At 43.0% G+C, this 24,285-nt stretch overlaps 1 protein-coding gene across 3 annotated transcripts in view; it reads left to right on the top strand.

Annotated features, from left to right (window-relative positions):
* The window catches only part of FOXP1 (forkhead box P1), a 325,940-nt gene that overhangs the window by 167,315 nt on the left and 134,340 nt on the right, over positions 1 to 24,285 (top strand). For all 3 annotated transcript variants that reach the window (XM_040359072.1, XM_040359073.1, XM_040359074.1), the window contains one exon: positions 17,721 to 17,902. In XM_040359072.1, coding sequence (XP_040215006.1) covers positions 17,732 to 17,902 — 171 coding nt within the window. In that variant the 5' untranslated portion in view covers positions 17,721 to 17,731. The remainder of the gene's footprint in view (positions 1 to 17,720; positions 17,903 to 24,285) is intronic.

Consider the following 24,285-nt stretch of genomic DNA (forward strand, 5'->3'; position numbering starts at 1 on the left):
GTTATACAGTGTGGCCCGGATTCACAAAGCAGTTGCACCGACGTATTTCAAGATACGCCGCGTAAGTGCAAATGTGCGCCGTCGTATCTGTGCGCCGGACCCACAAACTAAGACCCACAGCTGTGCGCCGGACCCACAAACCCACAAAACAGGCTTCATCCCGCCGACGTAACTTGTCTACGCCGGCGTAGCGTGGGCGCATATTTAGGCTGGACGCATGTGGCGCTCCCATTGATTTTCTATTCAAATATGCAAATGAGGGAAATACGGCGATTCACGAACGTGCGTGTGCCCGACGGGCGTAAAGTTAAGCCCCATAAAGGAGGTGTAACTCAGCAGCAGACAAAGGTCTGCACCAGGGAACACAAGCCGGCGTATTTTATGGAGTTTAAGTCGGACGTGTGTGTGTGGCTGGGTGTAGGTTACGTTCACGCCGTAGGCAGTGATCCAGCGTATTTTAGGCAGTTGTTCCGACGTGGTTATGAGCATGCGCAGAGGGATGTGTCCTCGTCTCGGCGCGAATGCGCAGTTGGTGATGCGTATCTGGCTGGCGCTTGGCCCATCATTTGCATGGGGTCACGCCTCGTTTGCATGTCTCACGCCCACTTCCACCGACTTACGCCTTTGAAACCCAGCGCAGTTTTGGCAGCATTGGCTTTGTGAATTCCATGCTTGCCTCTCTGCGCTGCGTCGGCGTAGCGTATATTATTTGCTCTACGGCGGCGTAATGTGCGCCCGCTCTCTGTGAATCTGGGCCTGTTTCTTTATTGTTAACTTTTTTTTTTATATGTGGATGATGATATACTAAGTTTAATATCGACATGTACTCTTCTGTGAAGCAAACAAATAATATCTGAGTTTATAACAAGCAACTAATCTTTGTTACAACGGCAAATGCTGATTTTGTAATTTCTGAATAAAAATAATAAAAATGAGACCCCTTTCACATGGGCGGACCGTTCAGGTGCGCCAGTTTTTTTTTTTTCGGCGGACCTGAATGGGCGCTCCATACAAGTCTATGGAGCGACGGATGTCAGCAGTGACCATGTCCGCTGACGTCCGATCCGCTAACATCTGACGTATGGCGATACGTTTGCCATCCATCCTATAGGATCGGGTGAGATCTGATGAAAATGGACATGCTGTCCGTTTTTGTCCGATCTCTCAATAGGAATTGGCAGCGCTCAACAAGACCAGCGGGGAGCTCAGTGAGCAGAGAGGGACCTGTCATCCGCCGGCTCAGCAGAGATAAACGGAGAGATCTCCCACTAAGCTGGCAGACTCCGCTGCAATGGATCCGCACAGTGTGAATGAGGCCTTAGTTGCAGAGGGTGATACCTGTTATTATTACCAGGTTCTTGTGGGTGGCATGAGAGAAATCTACACATGTATAGTCAGCCTTAGTAAGGTCTATCCTTTTATTTAGCACAGTAGCAATGATTCCATGATCGTACTTACAGATTACTGGTTGAATTTGTTTGTTGTTTGAAGTCACTTTTTCAAAGTTCATAATTATCCTCGCTCCTCACATTCAAATAGTATGCATAAAACATGTTTATAAGAGCGCTGAAAGCTGTGCAGTGTCTGGCATTGTCATGCCATTCATATTACAGAAGAAAGAAGCTCATGACTGAAACGAATTGATAGCAGTAGTGCTTTAGTGGCATCTGGCCAAGTAAATTCAACTTTTACTCCATCCAGCCGAGATGTGTGCCAAGCGGACTCATCTGATGTTACGCTGAGCATTCTTGAAGATTCGCAGACATGCGGCACGTTCTTTGGTCGGCACGGAAAGAAGAGAGCTGTAAGCCCGGCATGATTTTGAATTATTGTGAGAATAGTCGGCAGATACTAAAGAACCGGCTTGGATAAAGTTTAGCTTTAGTTGGGCCAGAACAACAACTCCCAACCATGTTAAGCCAGCTGGGCTAAACATGGCCATCCATGGACATTCCATGATTTGGGGACTTGTGCTAAGGAATGCTGTGCTACTGGAAATATGTCTAGGTTTCATGACCATGACACGTTACATTTATAAAATCCAGAGCTTAGTGGTGCCAGTATGAATTTCCAGGCCACCATCAGCAAACAGTATATACATACCAAACATTGCAAACCGATTAACACAAAAGGTCAGTATGCCATCATTTTAAAAACAATATGCGTTACTTTATACTTTTCCTATACCTCCATTCCACCAACCCCAGTCAGTTGCTACTGGCTAACAAATAGCAACATAACTAGGCTTCAGGCTTCATTTTTCTCTGCCACCTCTGAGAAATATGGATTAGTCAATGGCCCACCCCCAGGTTGATGATTGGACAATGAAAGGTATCGCAACATAATTTAGGTCACCCCAAGGCTCTCTGCTCTCGCTCTTCCTTGTTAGACAGACAGCATTATACAATAAATTGGCATGTTCTTGAATCACTCTACAGTCCCTCCTCCTTATAGTCCTGCTGTGAATACTGGATTCACTGACACTAGTATAAAGACCGAATCAGGTACCTTTACTTGCTGTCTTTCAAAATACATTTAAAGCCAACCATTTCTTTAGGTTTTCCAACAAGACCCATTTTGGTTTGTATCAACATTACAGACAGTGTTTCTTTGTGTCAGTGAAGCTTCATACCAGATTTTGTTGTGTTCAGCTTCTCTGGGCCTCCATATTTTTCATGGATCATGGTCTATAATAGGGACGCATGTAGACAGGTGCCTACTTGACACTGTTTTCCCTCATTTTTTGTTATCACTGTATGTCTTTTTACTAATTAAATCTGTTCATTATGGATTTTGCTGCAAGGCTTCCCGGGAGTTAGGAAGGAGTCAATGTTGTCAGCTCCTGCGTATTCATAGCACTGCCCCCTTCTGATGGGCCATACATTCAAGGGGAAGCAACCTTGCAGGGTTCTTAGATTGGGATATACATGGAGGATTGCTGCAACATGTAGAATTGTTCCCGCTATTGGGCTTCACCTTGATGAGTACCCAGTCAGGGTATCGAAGTCAGGTTTATCACTTTTCTCTATGTACGTTACACTATTCTATAGGGTATGATGATGGGCAGCTTGAAGTCAGAATTAACTAGAGAGTAATCTATGCAAGACATATGTGAAAGACTGCTCTGTACACTTGAAAAGTTTCTAGTAAAGGCTATGACATTCCAAATATGGGGCCTGGCCTGAAGCTACTTATAAGAGGTGCATGCATGGCGTATCTAAGGTATGATTTGTATTGTCCTGATTCCAGGATTGATTCCAGGATTGTTGCGCAATCTCCCTCCGCTGTCAAGCTTGTACAGAGAAATACTGCAAAACTCTTGATACCCCTGGCCTGCAGGAAAGATCACTAAGGCAGTGGTGTGCTGTGCAAGTTCTCATAAAATTGCCAATAGTTGCATAGGGATCTCTGTGTCTTTTTAGTGTTGCGACCCCCCCCCCCCCAATGCGAATGAATAGGACACCCAGGTGGATTAGTGGGTTACAGTATCAAACCTCAGGGAGGAGTGTGTTTGTTATGGCACAGGAAACTCACAAAAACAAGATAAATGCATCTCCAGCCATTACAAACAATGAGCCTTTAAGCCAGTACCAGCAGTCTGTCAACACTGACGGCTGAACAGCACCGGACAGCACAAGTACTTTCTGGAACAATCAGCTAGGACCTCCTGCCATGTCCACCAAAAGCAGCTTGTGCCATGGTCTCTAGGACACTGTTCAAAAGAAAAGCCTCTTGCATAGGTGCTCCAATCTTCCAGACCCCAAGCTCCTAACCCTTCCAGTACAGGTCCTTTTCAGGCAACATGCTTTGGAGACCCCAAATATTGATATCCTTCTCCAGCAGGCACCACTGGCATCAAACCTTCTACTAATCAGCCAAAGAGACATACATTTTCATAAGTCAGCAATATTATTTCTTCCTGCTTTGTTTGCTTGGAACACTCCTCTGCAACAAGCAGAAGCAAACCATATCCGGAACTTAAGGGAAACCCAACAAATGCAGGAACAATGACATAGAGCTCAAGCTGACTACTTGGCTAGCACAACACCAAATTTGGACCACATTAGTGCAATTAATTTTCACAAAAGGGTTTTACCCATGTTATGCCCATAACGTGTCTACATGTGAGCTGCATTGGCTTCATGTAACAAATATACTGGGATGCTTTTTTTCCAGAACATATAACTGGGTTGAATTACAGTGTTTTATATCTGCCTAGAGTTTCAACACGAGCACATGATCTGCACCAGCATGGCAGCCAGGGGCTGTAATGTTACAGCTACATTTAACAGTGATTTTGTTGCGACAAAAACGACATCTGCGTCAAATGCATGTGTAGAAAATAATGTTCTTTCTAATAGGACAATAGATCATACAGAGGCCCATATTGTCCTGCAAATTAATATTGCTGAACCTCATATTGTCCATCAAATAAATATTTCTGGACCCCATATTGTCCTGCAAATAAATATTGCTGAACTATTGAGCTCCAATGCCCAGGGCCCAAAAACCAGACAAACTGATAATGTCATTAGCCTGAGAAAATCTCAACCCCCCCTCTTGAAACGTGTTAATTCCACCCCACTCAATGACATTTCACATTTAGGGTCCCCCGTCTAGACGCTCCATACTGTAAAACAAAGGGATAGTGCATTAATCAACCCTTAACAACAGGTAATATGCATAATTTATGGCACCGTAATGCTATCTTTCTGATATTTATGATGGATAATGCTCGCTTTTCCCCGTTGTGCCGCTGCTGCTTTAAATTATACCAAAAGGAAAATTAATGAGAAAGTAGATTTATGAGTTTCATTTGTTTGTCAATTCAGAAATTAATTGCGTGTTAATTTTAGTAGTCCCTCATCAGGACCCGGGGTCTATAGGATGTATGTGAAGTTCAGCATCCATTCAGCCCTACCTCTCATTTTCTGTGGGTCAGCAGCTTTGCATACATTAAAACAGCCCCGAGGCTTAGGCTCTTGATTACCTCTTGAACTGCAATGTACGCCTTCCTGTTATAATTATGAAAATGCTGTAGAGGGAAACAGGGCAGCACAACTCCCATTGTACCTTTTATTCCACATCTCCAACTGTGTTTATTTTTCTTTTGTGCTCGCTATCTCTTCATCTATTTCCTATGCATTAAACTGTAATTTTTCATACGCTTTATTTTTCTGTAGCTGCTGTTTTATTGGCATATAATTGGTTTTGTCTCTGTCTCTCCTTGCCTAGATGTATGCAGCTTGCTGATTATACTGTGGTTGCGTTTACACACCACTGAGCAGTCACATGGAAGTCTTAAGTATTTATGGTGACCATATGTATCAGAATCAATTAAAGGATTTGTCTACCCAAAACTGATTATTTATTTTTTGATATATTTCATTTTGGATTTGTGCCCAGGCTTTATCAACCGCTGGCTTACCCAAGCAGGCAAGGGGCAGTTAAGATTTCAGACACTTACTCCTGAGCCGTAAAAATTGGATACCATGGTGATCTGGTTCCAGATTACGTGTCCTGGAGCTATGGTGGCAATGCACTAAAGAGCGATGTCAGCACACGACAAATAAGGGCGCATGCACATGAACACACATAAAATGCCACTTTTAGAGGCAAATAGTATATATATATATATATATATATATATATATATATATATATATATATATATATATATATATATATATATATATATATATATATATATAATTTCACAAAAGTGAGTACATCCCGCACGTTTTTGTAAATATTTTGTTAGATCTACAACACTGAGAAAATTACACTTTGCTACAATGTAAAGTAGTGAGTGTACAGCTTGTATAACAGTGAACATATGCTGCCCCCTAAAAATAATTCAACACACAGCCATTAATGTCTAAATCACTGGCAACAAAAGTGAGTACACCCCTAATTGAAAATGGACACTGTTCAGGGGCAAAAAATTGCCAAATCCCAAGTTTTGTGTTAAGATTTGCATGCGCATAGTGCACAGTGCAATTACTCCCAGCAAGGAAGGGCACTAGGAACCAAGCAGCTCAAGCCACCTGGTCTCCTTTTTTTGCTAGGAGGAAAGTAGCACTAGAATAAGCTTGTGTTTGGATTTGAATATAATTATGTGGTGGTTCAATATCTAATTACTTGTGAACGTAGAAGCCTAAAGCAGGCCATAGATTTCTTTTATCTTTTTTCTTTTTTCTTACACCACGGGTGCAAGGAAAGGAAATTGTTTGTGTCCCCCATCAACACATTCAGTGCTGTTGGAGGAATGCCTCCTTGCAGCGCTATTGTGTTCTAAGAGTGGAGCGGCTTAGGGAGCTTTTCCGATCAGCAGAACACAATGATTGCTACTAGCGGCTATAACCGCTGGCAGTAAGCGCATTTAGAAAAATTGGACAGGATGGTTGTACGCAAGTCAGTCGATGGATTGGCTTAGGTATAATCAGCCTTGCCCATACATGAATTGAAATTTGGCCAGCCTCTGGTGAACGAATGTATGGCCAGCTTTGCAGTGTGTGGAAGCTGCCAGCCCAACATTCAGATTTTCAAGATTTAGAGCTTGTTGGGAGGGTGCTAAAACAATGTGGTTGAGGACGCGTTGGCGGGTAGTATCCCTACTATAACCTATTCAACTGAATGGAGATTCGTCGCAACCCAATGCATTGCATATGGATGTGGCATGGTGGGTAGCATTTATTGTGTTAAAACAGTTAGTGAGGAAGTATCATAATGCCTGCTCACAACCTCTTACTCTGAAATGTGACATCAGCGGTCTTTCCTCACACTATCTCTGGTGCTTCCATTTCTTCTCTGTCTTCTCCTGGGATCTGGAGTCTTCAGCTGCCTCGATTTGGCTGGGCTAAGATGATGCAAGTTCCACGCATGTGCGACTGAGTTCTTTCAACACAGCACCTAGGACTTAATGCTGGCATTGGTTAGGTGCTGGGATTTTGTACTGAGCTTGGCCATTCATACCAGTTAGTGTACAAATGTTAAATCTTGATTCATGGTTGATTCTTCTACTCTAAATATCTGCTAGTGTATTTTATTTTTTATTTTATTTATTACACTTTTGGTTTACTAATGCTTTATATCTAAAGCTAGGATTATTTTAATGGACTTTGTGTTTAGCATGCATGATGCTCTTTATACTCGATATGCTCTTTATGCTCTAATAGTTTTTATAAAAGGCAGTTGCAATTCCTGATCACGGGGACTCGCACCCCATACAGTGTGTGCTGTGAGTATTCTTGCAAAGAGAGGATTGAAAATTCTTTGCTTGTAGGCATGTTTCAGGATGTTTTCTCATCCATGATTACACTCCTCTGTGTCTGTTGACATGATTTCAGTGAAAAGCAGATTTGATCCACTGCGAGGCTCCCTTCGTATGCTTTGATACCGCTTAGTCTGGTGTTAAATTATTCAGAAATAATTATGGAACATGGTGTAGGTTATATGTTTTGATACAGCTCTGGGTATGGAATATAATTTCCACTTATCAGACTAACAGAATGACATTAGCGTAGCTTCATGTGTGTGAAATTGATTTGCCACTGAAAAATAGTGTGGTCAAATACCTACTGTTGTTCCCAAGTTAATAAGGTTTCTCATTAGTTTTGGTTGACGTGACCATGTTTAAAGGTACAGATGGAAAATATTGAATGGCATGAAATTACAGGGCACATCTGGATTCATTCAGACTTGTCATGTACCAGCAAATAATAAAGAAAAAGAACAATCTGAAGATTGAAAATAAAGGCTTTATTTAGGGGAGAGACTGGCTAAATAAACAGTAAGCTCAGGGGTAATATGAAATGATGGGCACCCAAACTAAAATAATCACAGGCCCTTTTCTCTAAAGTACATCTTAAATGTGTATCTAACCCCAATAAAAAACATATAACATATTGCATCTTTTTGTTATTTTTTTAGGCTGTATTTTCACATAGTCTACCTGCTAGTAATATACTTCCTGTCTTGGGGTGACAACACTCACCCACTGTACTGTATCTATGGAGGGAGTCATGGTTGTTAACCTAGGACAGAACTACACAAATATCCTCCCCCTTTATAACACAGGAAGATGTGTTGTAGCCTGCAGAGATAACTGTGAACAATGGGCCAGATTCATGTAGCCCGGGCGCAGCGTAACGTAACCCATTTAGGTTACACCGCCGCAAATTTTCTGTCTAAGTGCCCGATCTACAAAGCACTTACCCGGAAATTTGCGGCGGTGTATCCTAAATCCGTCCGGCGCAAGGCGGGCCAATTCAGATGGGGCGGGTACCATTTAAATTAGGCGCGCTCCCGCGCCGGACGTACTGCGCATGCTCCCGACGCAAATTTCCCTACGTGCTTTGCGCAAAATTACGACGCGCCGACGTTTTGTGAATCGCGATGTGAAAAAAAGACTTGCGTCGGGAAATATATATTTTTTTTTAAAAAATTCAAAAGCGACGCGGGAAAGACGGGTATACTTTTACATGGTGTAGTAATTTTACACTTTGTAAAAGGTGCCCTATCTTTGCGATGGCAAACTAACACTTGCGGCGACAGAACGACGGGAAAAAGTTTCGTGGATCGCCGTAACTGCTAATTTGCATACCCGACGCTGGTTTACGACGCAAACTCCCCCCAGTGGCGGCCGCGGTACTGCATCCTAAGATCCGACAGTGTAAAACTATTACACCTGTCGGATCTTAGGGATATCTATGCGTAACTGATTCTATGAATCGGTCGCATAGATAGAAACAGGGATACGACGGTGTATCAGCAGATACGCCGTCGTATCCCTTTTGTGAATCCGGCCCAATGTAACTGATAAGTGTAGCACAGGAAGTTATCCATTTACAAGATTTCTGGAATGATTAACAGATATTTATTTTTTGGACTTTTTGGAACAGATTGAACAAAATGTTTTCAAGGTTACATTGAAGAGACCAAAATGAAACACATTCAGAAAATAATTCTAAAGATGTGTGTACCTTTTAAAAGCAAGATCCTGCTATTTACACCAACCCCCCCCCCCCCCGCCCCCCATGTAAAAAATGCCTTGGTGCATCTTAAAAGAAACATGGGAAAGGGAAAAAAAAGATACCTTAGACCATGCTAAGCCAATTGCATTGCCTAGGGGACTCTGCCTCACCATGGGGCCTTGGGACCAGTGACATCACTACACCTCATCATGGGGCCTTGGGGCCAGTGACATTACTCTACCTCACCATGGGGCATTGGGGCCTTACTATGGGGTCCTGGGGCTGATGACATCACTCCTCATCACCCTGTGATCTTGGGGCTGGTGACATCACTATGCCTCACTATGGGGGTCCTAGGGCTTGTGATATTCTGCTTTATAATGGGGTCCTGGGACCAGTGGCATCAATCCTTACCATGTGGTTTTGGGGCTGGTGATGTCACTCTGCCTCACCAAGGGGTCCTGGGGCCAGTGACCTCACTCTGCCTCACCATAGGGCCTTGGGGCCAGTGACACCATTCCTCCTCCTCACCATGTAGTCTTGGGGCTGGTGACATCACTCTGCTTCACTATAGGGTCTTGTGGCCAGTGACACCACTCCTCCTCCTCACCATGTAGTCTTGGGGCTGGTGACATCACTCTGCCTCACTGTAGGGTCTTGGGGCCATTGACACCACTCCTCCTCCATACCATGGGGTCTTGGGGCCAGTGGCATCTCTCCTCCTCCTCACCATGGGGTCTTGGGGCCAGTGACATCACTCTTCCTCCTCACCTTGGGGTCTTGGGGCCAGTGACATCACTCCGGCACACCATGAGATCCTGGGGCTGCTGGTGACATCACTCTGCCTCACTATGGTATCCTGGTTAGCTGAGGATCCCCAATCCCCTGATTGTGCACTTTTTGTCCAGCATCCTGCTTATAATGTAACCATATAAAACTGGAATACCATATTCACTTTCATAATTATAAAGATAAAGCAGCAAAATGAGTAAAGAGCACCTCTGATCTTCATTATTGTCACAGAGTCTGTCAGAATTTTTGAATAATAACCATGTTATCTTCCATCATCTTTATTTATTTAGGGTGAAGGTAAAGAATTTGATATATTTGTACTTTATCAGGCATATTGTATGTTGCGTGTTCATAATGTAGTGTTGCAGTCTTAAAAAAAAAAAAAAAGGAGTAAAAATATACATAAAAGTCATACTGTAGCAATGAAATAAGCAAAAGTAACTCTATACATACATAAATAGAATCAAACATGTAAAAGCTGTATGTTAAAAACACTCCTAACCCCTTACTCAAAGATGTGCGAAAACAACATAAATATAGAACCATTCTCAACGTACAAGCAGGCCTCCTGTGGTTTCCTCTGGCCACTTGGGGTTTCAGATAATACCAAGGAAAAGAAGGGATCAAGCAGCCTGCCTGTTTCACTGTCTTGTGACATTTTCGGCTCTTCACACTACAAGCTCTAACAGTCTTTGCTGTGATCGTGAGCAGTAGGTGTTATTTTCAAAAATGTGGTCAGTCATGTGATGCAGGCATAGGCTTGGCAGATCCAGAGTCTTTGCTGAGCCACCAATCACATCATGAGATCAGGCACTATAAGTCAACATCTATTGAACAAGGCAGATGGGTGACCCCAGAAGTGTTTATTTCTGTTACTACACTTTTTACTTTTTTTCATGAGCTATCCACGAGAAACCACAAAGCAAGTAAAAGTGATACAAATATACATATTCTATATTTGAATACAGAAATAATTATAACTAGAACTATTCATATGTAGTTAAAATGTGATCTGCATATGATGTCACTTAAAAAGAAAAACCTCACCGACGAAATTTAGTTCTTCCTCTTCATTTTCTCCTTGCTGTTATTTTTCTGCTGTTTGTTTTTTATTGTTGTTTTTCTATTTATCATTAGTATTTATTTATCTTTTTGTGGTTAATATTTATTATTTTTTTAATTTGGAAATCGAGAAAAGAAAATGGGGGAAAACAAATATTTTTGCATTTGCAATGGTGTGTGGATAACAATATTGGCAAAAAAAAGCTTAGATAAATATCTCTATACATAGATATATTTATTTATTTATTATGTTGTTCTCTTAAGTAATGACAACGTTATCGCCAAATAAAATATGCTGATAGTGGGACTGTAGAAATGGCTTTGGTCTGTCTTAGGGCTGCAACTAACGATTACTTTCATAATCGATTAGTTGGCCGATTTATTTTTTCGAATAATCGACCAATCGGATAATCTTAAAAAAAAAAGTGTGGTGTACAATTTAGTTAATATGTAAATAAAAAAAAAGGCAATTTATTCTTAAATATCCATATGAAGTGGTAAATATAAATAACCAACTACAGTAATTGTAATGCCTTCCATTACCTCCACTTTCTCTGGGTTCAGATGCTGATCTTCCCTGCACAGTGATTTTTTGTTTTTTTGTTTTAAACAAACTTGTTATACTAATTTGCTCTGTGTAATGGTTTTGCACAGAGCAGCCCAGATCCTCCACTTCTGGGGTCCCTCACCGATGCTTCTGGCACCACCTGCCTTCAGAGTGCCTCAATAGCAAGCTGCAAAGTATAGTATAGATTGCCCGCTATAGCAAGGTAAAAAAAACTTCTGCCTTTAGAACCACTCACTTCCTGCCCAGGACTACATGTCCCATGAGGCATTGCTCCTCACACTTTCACATTCACAAATTCTCAGGCACTTAGTGACATGTATGAATGGTGTACTGAGCTGTATGTGTGCTGCACTGTATTTCCTGATATGTAAACAAATAATGCATACTATATGCAGGCCAACTTATCAACTGGCCGATTAATCGATTATGAAAATAGTTGACAACTATTTTCATAATCGATTAGTTGTCGATTAATCGATTAGTTGTTTCGGCCCTAGTCTGTCTATAAAGGGTGTACAGGTATGGGAGTTAAAGTGGGTAAAATGTATTCACATACACAGTAGATAGACTAGAATGTCTCTACTGGTATGCCTGCTCTCTTAATTTTATCAACCCTGATCCAAGGAGAAGATCAATAAGGTTTTCTTTATACAGTTGCACCTATTTTTTTTTTTACACTGATTTGGGTATATAGATCAACTGTCAGGTACTACTGCATCTCTGTGACTACATGGTTTTTAAAGTGGTAATACAACATCTTGAATCACTTGTATACAACATTGCTTTGGACCCTGAAGTATGGCGCCACTTTTTGTTTGGTAAAATGGAGAAAGAGTAGTCAGGGCTGATTGTGTGTATTGTGCTCTCCCTCTCGCCTTTTGGCTTCCTTCAGACCTTTGACAACACCACTGCAAAGGAGGCGTATTAGGAAGAAGAATAATTATATGTACTGATAATGAAGTTGACCATGGCCCACGTCTATTAGAGAATAGGCACTGTTGCTACTATTGGCTCTGTATCACATTGAATAGAGTGGAACAAAGGCACAACATTTGTGCTGCATTGAGCAGAATATGTGCTTTGCATTGTACTTTGTGTTCTGGAACATGGCTTCTTGAAGTGCTGTGTATAATTAGAATCTTGAATGCATATAATAAGGATAGTGGAAGATGGGGACAGCGACAAGTTGTATCTTCAAGGTCACGTTACAAGTCAACCTGAGAGGCCGTCATTACACTAGAGATGAGCAGAGCGATTGTGGGAAAAATTTCTTTCTTAACTACCGCTCATTTATTTAGAGTAGTGCAGTTATTTCTATTGGGGCTAATTTGGCTCTTTGTTTTGCAGTAAAAAGCATATCTATTTTTTACTATTTTAGATGTTTAGGAGAAGGTGTTATGGTTGACGGCAAGGTGTTGAGTCTGCCCCAAGTGAAAGCCATAGGACTAAAGCTAGCCATACGTAGAGTGAAATTTGACGGGTTCAGCAGGGACCGGCCTGAATTTCGATCCATGTATGGTCACTGTGGTTTAACAGAAGTCAATCTACTGATGGACTTCTGTTCAACCACCCTGTCGGTATTTTAGCAACCACCCTGTCGGGATTTTAGCCACTTGATCAGCACTGCAGGCTAAAGACTGCAGCACTAATCTGTGTATTCTGACAGCAGGCATCTCTCTGAAGGTGGGGATACAGTTGCACAGTGGTTAGAAAATCCCGCAAATGTGTGGATGAGGAGTCAGGTCAGTTTTTTGTTTTGTTTTGTTCAAACCCCACTGGTAGAATGGAAAAATGACTAATGTATGGGCAACATAAGTAGAACTGTAGTGTAAGCTTCCTGGCGGGCACGTGGAGCTGCGAACATGTCTGAACCCATCCTTAATAATGGGGACGGCCAGCTTCCAAATCCTCAACCCTTTAGGACAGACAGTGTTCAAATCTAGTTTACAACTTATAATACAACCTGCCAGCACAGTACAGACAGGGTTATCTATAGCAAACACAGCTCGCCAGCCCCCTCATAAATGACAAGAACTAGGTAGGATTTTTTCAGTACCAGGAATTTCTATAAAAGGACATTCAAAAAAGTAAGTTGCTATTTTTAAATGGAAACGCCTAACAAATATAAAGTAGGGGTTATTCCAATTTGGCTGCAAACGTGGCGATATATTTTAGAAAGCACCAAACGACACCTTAAAGTGGATGTAAACTCTTGCATATACCCAGTGAAGTGAACAGCCTCAGATTATACACAGAGATGAAACAAATCTGCCTACATAAGTTTTCCATGCAAAGGTATATCTGCAGTCTTCAGCTTTCTACATTCTATAGAAAGTGCAGATTGTGTTAAAAATCTTTCTTCCTGATTCAGCAGTGGGGGGGGGGGGGGTCTGCGCATACACTGTGTGTGAGCTGATTGGAAGAAAAGGCACACTCCCCCCCCTCACCCCTCCACAGAGGAACAAAGAAAGTTGCTGTGCTGTGAATAGACACACTCTCTGCTTATCTACCTCTAAGTTCCCTCCCCAACACAAATTTCCAGCTGCTTTTATCTCCTTTGTCAGAGAACTTGTCAGATGTTTTAATGCTAATATCAGAGCAGCAGAAAGAGAGGAAAGAGAGGGCAGATTTTATGAATGGGCTTAACATCCACTTTAATTGCCCCCCCCCCCCCACATCAATGCATTTGAAGACATTTTGATTTTTTTTTGTAATGAGAGATGAAACGCTCCGTTTCATTCATCTCTATATAAATGGAGGTTGGGAAAGATACAATGGAGGCAGCATATGCAGTAGACACCTTAACACCTACAGTACCCAGCCATTGTAGAACAGAATACCTCCCAGGATGAGGTGCCAGTCATCTAGTTGGAGTGATTCCATTCAGCTTGATGGAGAGCCCAATCATAAGGCCCGTATTGCTGAGTGACTTCTATAGGATCATTTTGTAGTTTATCCTGGACATGCACTTCTGCAGTGCATTCCATACAATGGCATCCACCAAGGACCTTTATTTCAAATATGGATTTGCATTACTACCAGACAGCTATAACCACTTCTCATTGAAATCACTTGTCCCGTCAGACGTCACTGACTGTTTACACTGCAGATGTCGGAATCTTAGGTGTGGAACAGTAAACACTCTGGCAGATCCGATGGTACTTTAGCAGCCTTTGAAACTGCGGCGTATGTTGACAACCTGAGAGCTATATAACTTCAGTAATAAGATAGCACCGCAAAAATGTAATTTATATTATTATTATTATTATTATACAGGATTTATATAACGCCAACAGTTTGCGCAGCGCTTTACAACATGAAGGCAGATATTACAGATGCAATACAATTCAATACAGGAGGAATCGGATATTCTGGTGTCTTGTATATTTCAATGGCATTGTTACAGCCATACTTGGGTGTGTTGGCTTTCATTGTATAAGCTGGGAGTCTCCATATGTCATTCCTAGATATGGTGAAATCTCTCATGCATATAAACGACAACTTTTGATGCATTAGGAGCTTTCCTTACTCTGCTCCTGCATGAACTGTGTGGAGGAGTCGGCACAATCGCATTGGTTTATGAATTGACAGGAACCTGGAATCAAAGCAGACCTAACTAAGCTCAAAGTTTAGGTCTGCTTTAGATAATTAGAGAGGAATTGGGTAATAGTGGTCTGCAGATCCTTTTTGCTAATGATAAAATCTTTCTAATGGGTTTACAGACCTCAAACAAAATCCAACAGAGATTAAAGTGTATCTTTACCCCCCAAAAAAATGTATATTACATCTTACCCATTCTTAGATGTGGTGACTGCATTTGTTTTTTTTTTTTTTTTTGTTTTTTTTGGGGGGGGGGGTCATTTTCTTTCAAAGCAGAACTTTACCCATAACAACTTAAAAAAAAATAATGTTCTTTAGGAATGAAGGAATGAACATATATTGCACAATGATAATTATGCTACCAAAATGTGTGTGTGCTGTAAATTGCCTCCAGCATTGTTCCTGTTTCTTCATGCTGGAGGCTGTCATTTTGCTGAAGCTCAGAGCCCCTGAGCAGCAGTAAATCTTTAGGTGGTCAGCAGATCGGCCTCTAGTGGCTCTAGTGATTGTTGGCACAATGTCTAAAATGGAGAGCAACTGAGCATGTGCAGAGCAGGGTGGCAGGGTGAGACACTGTATTATTGGATTTTACACAGTATAGGCACAAATACATACATACATGCATACAGTACATAGTTATACCTGCAAAAGGGGTAAACAAGAAGGAATTTATTTTCTGACTAAAGTTCCACTTTTTTGAAGTGGTTGTAAACTCTGCAAAAACAAAAACAAAAAAACAATGAATACTTATCGTAGAACGATGCTGTTGCTGCAGTCCCCGTACACAGGGCTGGACTGGGACAAAAATTTGGCCCTGGACTTCATCCAGACTGGCCCACTTTGACAGGTCTCTCCCATGGTGGCCGGACAAACAGGAAGGACGGCGGCCACACACAGCTGTGACATAAGCTTCTTTGGCACTCGTTCTCCTGGTCTTTCCTTCCCCCGCTCTCCATATAGATTCTCTGCGGCAGCAGACAGCAGGTTGGAGAGCAGGGGAAGGAAAGCCAAGGGTAACGAGTGCCGAGGAAGCTTATGTCACAGCTGTGTGTGGCCGCTGTCCTTCCGGATCGTATGCTGAGCTTCTCAGTGCGACTCCCGAGGAGCATGTCTGTATTCAGTCATGCTGAAGTTAAAGCGGATGTGCCACGGGAAAAATATATTAAAAGCCAGCAGCTACAAATACTGCAGCTGCTGACTTTTAATATAAGGACACTTACCTGTCCTGGAGTCCAGCGCCGATCGCAGCAGATGACGAGCCGATCGCTCGTCACCCTGCTGCTCCCCCCTCCATCCTCGGTGAGGGAACCAGGAAGTGAAGCGCTCCGGCTTCACTGCCCGGTTCCCTACGGCGCATGCGCGAGTCGCGCTGCGCCCGCCGATTGGCTCCCGCTGTGTGCTGGGAGCCGAGTGTTCCCAGCATACAACGGGGGGGGACGGGAAGCGGAGAAAAAACCCGTCCTTTGCCCGTATCGTAGGGCCGGAAGTGGGTGCAGATACCTGTCTGTAGACAGGTATCTGCACCCCCCTCCCCCCTGAAAGGTGTCAAATGTGACACCGGAGGGGGGGAGGGTTCCGATCAGCGGGACTCCACTTTAGAGTGGAGATCCGCTTTAACTAGCCAGGGAGAGGAGGTGAGCGCTGCGGAGAGGTGGAGGAGGTAAACGCTGCGGGGAGGGAGAGCCAGAGGGGCGCGGCGGTCCGCTGTCACTGAAGCCGGCCCACTGAGCAATCGGCCTACCGGGAAACTCCCGATGGCCAGTCCTTCCCTGCCTGTACACCACTATGATGGGTGAGATGTCTCCGGAATGTTACTTCCGGGTTTCGCAGGCTCCAGTGGTGTGATTGGCCAGAGCCATGAGGACGTCACTCCCGTGCCGGTCATGGCCCAGCAGCTGAAGAAACAGCATGTACGAGACATTTCTTCAGTGCGCATGTGCCAATGACGTCGGCACGTGCATTTACAGTGAATATCTCCTAAACGGTGTAGGAGAAATTCACGATACCTACAGGTAAGCCTTATTATAGGCTTACCTATAAGCAGAAGTGGTTGTAAAGGGTTTACAATCACTTTTACAGACAAAGCTTACCTGCAAAACTAGCAGTTAGAAGGTTGAGGCAGGGAAAGGAATTGAGGACATAGATCCCAATCTATGCATGTGTGTCATCAGGAGGCCAGGGGAAGAACCCAGAAAAGATGGCCCGCCTCCTGATGACATCACAGAAGAAGATGTTGGTTCAGGACCCAATGCACTACAGAACACTGATGGATCACTGGGCATGTGAGCAGCAAAAAAGGGTAAAGGAGGGGATGAAGTGGGGATGAAAGTGAAGTCTCCTTTTAAGCTGCACTAAAAACATTTTGTTTTTTGGGCATATATACGCTTTAATGCTTCCCCATTTTATTCTCAAACTAAAGAAAATACGTTTTGGCTGGAAACTTCCAGAAAAAAAATAACAAAAAAGAGAAAGTGGCTAAGTGCTAGGCGAGGATCCGCTACATTTACAACTCCAAAATTTGCTACATTTACAGCTGCTAAACAAAATAAACAGTAACAGTTTAGCAAGAAGCGTTCAGGAAAGATAAATTGTATGAAGGGAAATGACAAATGTTTACAGTTTAGGTTTGATTTTAAACAGGGCACGTATCTTCAGAATGCACTAACTGTTTTAACAGCTGTTTTATTCACCCCCCCCCCCCTTTTTTTTTGTTTTTTTTAAAGGGCTTTGAGTCATGATGCAAGAATCTGGGACGGAGACAAAAAGTAACGACTCAGCCGCGCAGAACGGCGGAAGCGCCGGTAACCACTTATTGGAGTGCACGTTACGCGAGACGCGCTCTAACGGCGAGACGCCTTCTCTGGAAATAGGTGCCGCAGACCTCGCACATCTTCAGCAACACCAGGTACTGTCTCCCTGCCCGACACTGGAGAAAGCAGAACCGTCCATGCAATCGCATCGGAATGTGAAATTTAAACTTTATTATGTGTTCTGGCTTTCCGGGTCAAGCATTCATCACTGTGAAAGGCGAGATCAAAGTTAGCCAGGCTGCTCCAGAGAGCCAATGTGTGCTGTTTAGTACCAAAAAGTAGCTTAGCTGACAAGTGGCAGAGCGAAGGGAGAAGGCCATGCCGGCTACTGAGTAAATATTGTTTTCTGGCAGCATCTGGCATTGTGTAAAAAGATTGCAGGCGTGTTTAAGGGTGAACTCCAGACAAATTAAAAATTTAAAAAAAGGTTAGTTATAGCAGAACTAAATGCACAGATTTAAGAATAGGTTTACCCTAGCCTGAGCGGTAAAATGTAGTGTTTTATGGTGCAGGCTAGTGCCGCTGTTGGCTCCAACATCTAGTGAAAGTGAAACTCCTGCCAAAACTTTTCGTTTTGTTTTGAATAGAGTAAAGACTGAGTTGCATCATTTGTTGGATTCTTAGGCTGTCTCATTACAGGCGGTCCCCGGGTTACAAACAAGATAGGGTCTGTAGGTTTGTTCTTAAGTTGAATCTGTTTGTAAGTCGGAACAGGTAAACTATTTTTAAGCTTTTTGGATAGCATAGGGAAGGGTTATCACCCCTGTAACATTTGTTTTGCTGTCTGTGCCCCTGTTCAGAAGATTTAACCTCACTTTCTGTCCCGGTGACAATTGGATTTTAAAAATTTTGGGTTGTTGTGGAAACAAGCCTTGGTGATAAAGCATCAGTAGAGACACCTTTTTCCCAAAATAACTCTTAGGGCTCTTTCACACGGGCGGCCCGTTCAGGTCCGCCTGCCAGTTTTTTAGGCGGACCTGAACGGGCGCTCCGTGCTCCTCTATGGAGCTGCGGATGTCAGCGGTGACATGCCTGCTGACATCCGACCCGCCAAAGTGTGACGGAGGAAAAACCTACTTTTCCATCCGTCTGGTGGATCGGATTGGGTGAACACGGACAGACGGTCCCTGTTCATCCGATCCCCCCATAGGGGAGAGCGGAGAAAAGACAGCGCGGTCCCTGCACAGTGCGTGGGGACCGCCCTGTCATCCGCCTGCTCAGTGGGGAATCAACGGAGCGATCCCCGCTAAGCAAGCGGAGGTTCAAGGGGCGGATCATTACTGATCCGCCCCGTGTGAAAGGGGCCTTACAGGAGAGAATTTCCCTTCCTAGGGTTAGTTTTCCTTTCACTTCCTGTTGTCTCCTTCCGTTTGTAAGTCGGATGTTTGTAACTAGGGGACCCCCTGCATTGGGGAGGTTTATTTTGACCTCCTGTTCTGGTGACAGGAAGTGAGAAAAATCTTCCCAAGGCGACACAGACAATAATAAACCCGCTTTCTAAACTTTTCTCCATTTTACCTAAAAATAATAGAACATGAAATGTTTTGGCTGGTGTTCCTCATTAGTGTATGCCCGTCATCCATATGTTGCTTAACTAATGTTCAGTTTATTAGAAACTAGTGTTGACATTGTGGGCTGAGATGAATTGTCAGTTATTTGGCTTCAGCTTCAAAAATGGCAGCTTTTCTTGTATATGTGCAACAGCCGCACTTTATTTCAAGTGTTAAAGCCCAACTCCGGAAATGACTAGAATACGTTATTTTGCAGGCTTACATGCACTGTAAGGGTTAAATATTCGATAAAGTGGTTGTACACCTCAGACATGAAATATGAACAAAGCATATCCCTCTATAGTGTCTACTTGTCTCAATTAAAAACACTAAGGGGTTGATTTACTAAAGGCAAATAGACTGTGCACTTTGCAAAGTGCTGTTGCACTATGCAAGTGCAGTTGATCCAGACCTTGGTAAATGAGCAGAAGCTCTGCTGACTTCCATCATCCAGTCATGTGCAAGCAAAAATGCTATTTTTTTTCCCTTGCATGTCATTGGGTACTTTTTGCAAAGCGAACCTTTTGCCTCATTTACTTAGCTCTGGAGCAACTGCACTTGCAAAGGGCAACTGCACATTGAGTGCACAATCTATTTGGCTTTAGTAAATCATCCCCCAAGTGTAATTTCTATCAGCTGATTCCTTCCTCTGCTATCCGCATGAATCACTTATGACACTTTTTTTCCTAACATCAAGAGAAAAAAAAAAGGTTACATAGGAGGAAGCTCCAGCTGATTGACAACCTCAGCTCTGTTCCTGTGTGAAGAGGGGTGTGTCTCTTCCCTCCAATCAGTTCTCAGAGCTCTCCTCACTGAGCTCTGCAGATTGCGCAACTTCATCTCTCCGCCCCCTTTTCTCTGAACTCTCAGACAAGCTTATATATTCAGCACTTTGAATGGCTGCAGAGAAGAGATGGCTACAGATAAACAGGTACAACGTGTATAGGAAGATTTGTTTCATCTCTGTGTATCACCTGATGATTGTCTCCTTCAGTAGGTATAAAGTATGTAAGGGTTTGAAAGTGAAGTGTTACCCCTAGCTTCAAAAAACACCCCCTTCTATTGGAATTTATGCATCGGGCGTCCTGCATTGGGGCCAGATGCATGAACTGTGCACCCTTAATGCCTTAATGTAGGGGCTGCCCCTGCCTAGAAATATTAGGCCACCCTTGCTGGTGGATAAAAGCTAATATATTGGTTCTGATGAGGCTGACACCCCCCCCCCCCCATGTTTTTTCTTCCAATAAAGATCTTATTTACAAAAAAGTTACTCTATAATAATAATGATAGATGTATGGAAATCAAACTAATCCTGGCTATACATTGTATGCTCATCTTTGCTGGATGGACAGATAAAGAATGTCGCTTTCATTGCTTTGTCTTCGTCTTCCTTGTATCCTTGTATAGAAAATAATAATAGTTTTTTTCCAAGGTCACAGCAAGCTGGTACACTCTGCTTATTGGCAGGCGTCTACCTCTGTCTCCTGTTTGTATTTATGTAATCATACTAATAACTTGGTGTTGTGCATTAGTCTTTGTTGACAAAGTGACACAATTTTCAAGACAAACTCACATTGCAAGGAGCTGGACTGCGGCTGATAGCAATAATACTGGAATGATATTAAAGGCTTCCTCAGGCAAGCAGCTTAATATAATATAGCTGAAATGTATACACAGAATTACGTGAGTGTTATTTTTTTTGGAGTTCTTTACCATCTAAACACTGCATAATGGTGGGTTGGTGAACTTTATGAAACGCCGTTTATATACAGTACTGCAGAAAACACACAGGTGGCCAGTGCACCTTTAGAATGTCTGTGATCGAGCCGCCATTAGACAGGAAAAATGCACAAAGCCAATCAGAGTGGTTCTGTGCCTTGTGATCACTGTGATGGCTAATCACAGTAATCACAAATGCAAACAAATATATGAAAACACAACCCTCCGTCTCAGCCTCTGCTGCTAATCACCAAACTTTTGTAAGTAACACTATTTCCTGTGACCACCAATGAAAGGGGGGCACACCAAACCCACAGTGAGGCATGTTGACCATAAATGCTGACTACCAATGTCAAAGGGGAAAAGCACCACTGTCCACCAACAGTACTCACACTCACAACACTGATCACCAACCTTTACGGGAGTACACACCATTGACCACCAACATTGAAAGGGGCACTCTCCACCGTCCACCACTTTAACCACTTAAGGATCGTAAGGATTTACCCCCTTAATGACCAGACCATTTTTGCGATACAGCATTGTGTCGCTTTAACTGACAATTGTGCAGTTGTGCAGTGTTGTACGCAAACACAATTTATGTAATTGTCTTCCCACAAATAGATTCTTCCTATTGCCGGTATTTAATCACCTCTGAGTTGTTGTTTTTTTTGCGCTATAAAGAAAAAAAAAGTTAAACTTTTTGCTATAATAAATACCCCCCCCCCCCCAAAAAAAAATCTTCTTTTACATATTTTTGGTAAAATAAAACGCAATAAGCGATTGGTTTGCGTAAAAGTAATAGCGTCTACAAAATAGGGGAAAGATTTATGGCATTTTTATTTATTTTTACTAGTAATGGCAGTGATCAGCGATTTATAGCGGGACTGTGACATTGCGGCGGACAGAGCGAATACTTTTGACACTTTTTTTTGGTACCAGTGATATTTATACAGCGATCAGTGCTATAAAAATGCACTTATTACTTTAAAAATTACACTGACAGGAAAGGGATAACACTAGGTGATCAAGGGGTTAAATGTGTTCCCTGGGAGGTGTTTCTAACTGTGAGGGGAGTGTACTGACTGGAGGAGGAGAGAGATCACTGTCTCTGATCGCAGAAATCTCTCTCTACTCCACTGACAGAACAGTGATCTGTTTGTTTACATTAACAGATCCCCGTTCTGGCTCTCTGTGGAGCAATCGCGGGTGGCTGGCGGACATCGCAGGCCGCCGATCACACACATCGGCTCCGGCGCTGTGCGTGCACACACTGTATCTATTACACGAACCGTCGTACAGCTACGACGAATGGTGTAATAGAGCCAACCTGCCACAGTATAATGATGGCGACTGGTCGGCAAGGGGTTAAAGTGGTTGTAAAACTCAGACATGAAATATGAAGAAAACCTGTCACTTTTGTTGCTTTGTTCCTCTGCTATCAGCATCAGTCGCAACCTGCATAGGTGTGAATCAGGCCTTAAGTCCCACCCTCTCCTAGAGATAAACCCTCTACCCTATCATTTAGCTGTTAGAATGACAGCACCTCCACTCCACACTGAGGGTATGGCAGAGAGACCACTGCTTCTATACAGAAAGCAGGGGGCCCATTTGTGCAGCTTGCTGGCAGGGGACAGACTTTTCTACCCAGGTTGTGGCTGCTTTCTAAACATAACGAGCTGTAGGAATTTGGACACTTTTTGTTTTGATGCACCTGAAACTCATTAGCTGATTTAAAGGGGTTGTAAAGGTTTGTTTTTTATTTTCTAAATCTGCCTGCAAACTGTAGATTGTCCATAGCAACCAAAAGTGTCCCTTTATGTCAAAAATGGTTTTAGATCAGCTAGAAAACAGCGATAATAAATTATAATCACTTGCAGAATTGTGTGATAGCGTTCCTTTAACCTCTTTACATCCCGCCCATAGTCATATGACATCCACAGATGGGATCTCCCATCCAGGGTGGACGTCATATGACGTCCTGGACTTCCCAGCCGTGTAGGGGGCACACGCGAGTGCCCTGTCGCATCGCCCGGGACCCAGTGCGCGCGCCCGTGATGTCCGCCGGGCACCTGCCATTGCCCACAATCACGGCAGGACTGTGGATCTGTGTGTGTGAAACACACAGATTAACGTCCTGTCAGAGGTGAGGAGAGTGATGGTGTTTTCCCAGTACAAACGAACACACATCGGTCTCCTCCCCTTGTGAGTCTCCTCCCCCTACAGTTAGATTTATTAACTAGGGAACATTTAACCCCTTCAGCGCCCCCTAGTGTTAACCTCTTCCCTTTCAGTCACATTTACACCGTAATCATTGCAGTTTTATAGCACTAATCGCTGTATAAATGTGAATGGTCCCAAAAATGTGTCAAAATTGTCCGATATGTCCGTCGCAATGTCAGTCACAATAAAATTTGCAGATTGCCGCCATTACTCGTAAGAAAATATATAAAAATGCAATAATTATATCCCCTATTACAGTGGGGCAAAAAAGTATTTAATCAGCCACCAATTGTGCAAGTTCTCCCACTTAAAAAGATGAGAGAGGCCTGTAATTGTCATCATAGGTATATCTCAACTATAAGAGACAAAATGTGGAAACTAAATCCAGACAATCACATTGTCTGATTTGGAAAGATTTTTTTTTTGCAAATTATGGTGGAAAATAAGTATTTGGTCTCCTCTACAAACCACTCATTACCTGTATTAATGGCACCTGTTTGAACTTGTTATCAGTATAAAAGACACCTGTCCACAACCTCAAACCGTCACACTCCAAACTCCACTATGGTGAAGACCAAAGAGCTGTCGAAGGACACCAGGAACAAAATTGTAGACTGCACCAGGCTGGGAAGACTGAATCTGCAATAGGCAAGCAGCTTGGTGTGAAGAAATCAACTGTGGGAGCAATAATTAGAAAATGGAAGACATACAAGACCACTGATATCTCCCTTGATCTGGGGCTCCACGCAAGATCTCACCCTGTGGGGTCAAAATGATCACAAGAACGGTGAGTAAAAATCCCAGAACCACACGGAGGGACCTAGTGAATGACCTGCAGAGAGCTGGGACCAACGTAACAAAGGCTACCATCAGTAACACACTACACCGCCAGGGACTCAGATCCTGCAGTGCCAGACGTGTCCCCCTTCTTAAGCCAGTACATGTCCGGGCCCATCTGAGGTTTGCTAGAGAGCATTTGGAGGATC

This window comes from Rana temporaria, chromosome 7, assembly GCF_905171775.1.
Source record: "Rana temporaria chromosome 7, aRanTem1.1, whole genome shotgun sequence".
Taxonomy (NCBI): domain Eukaryota; kingdom Metazoa; phylum Chordata; class Amphibia; order Anura; family Ranidae; genus Rana; species Rana temporaria.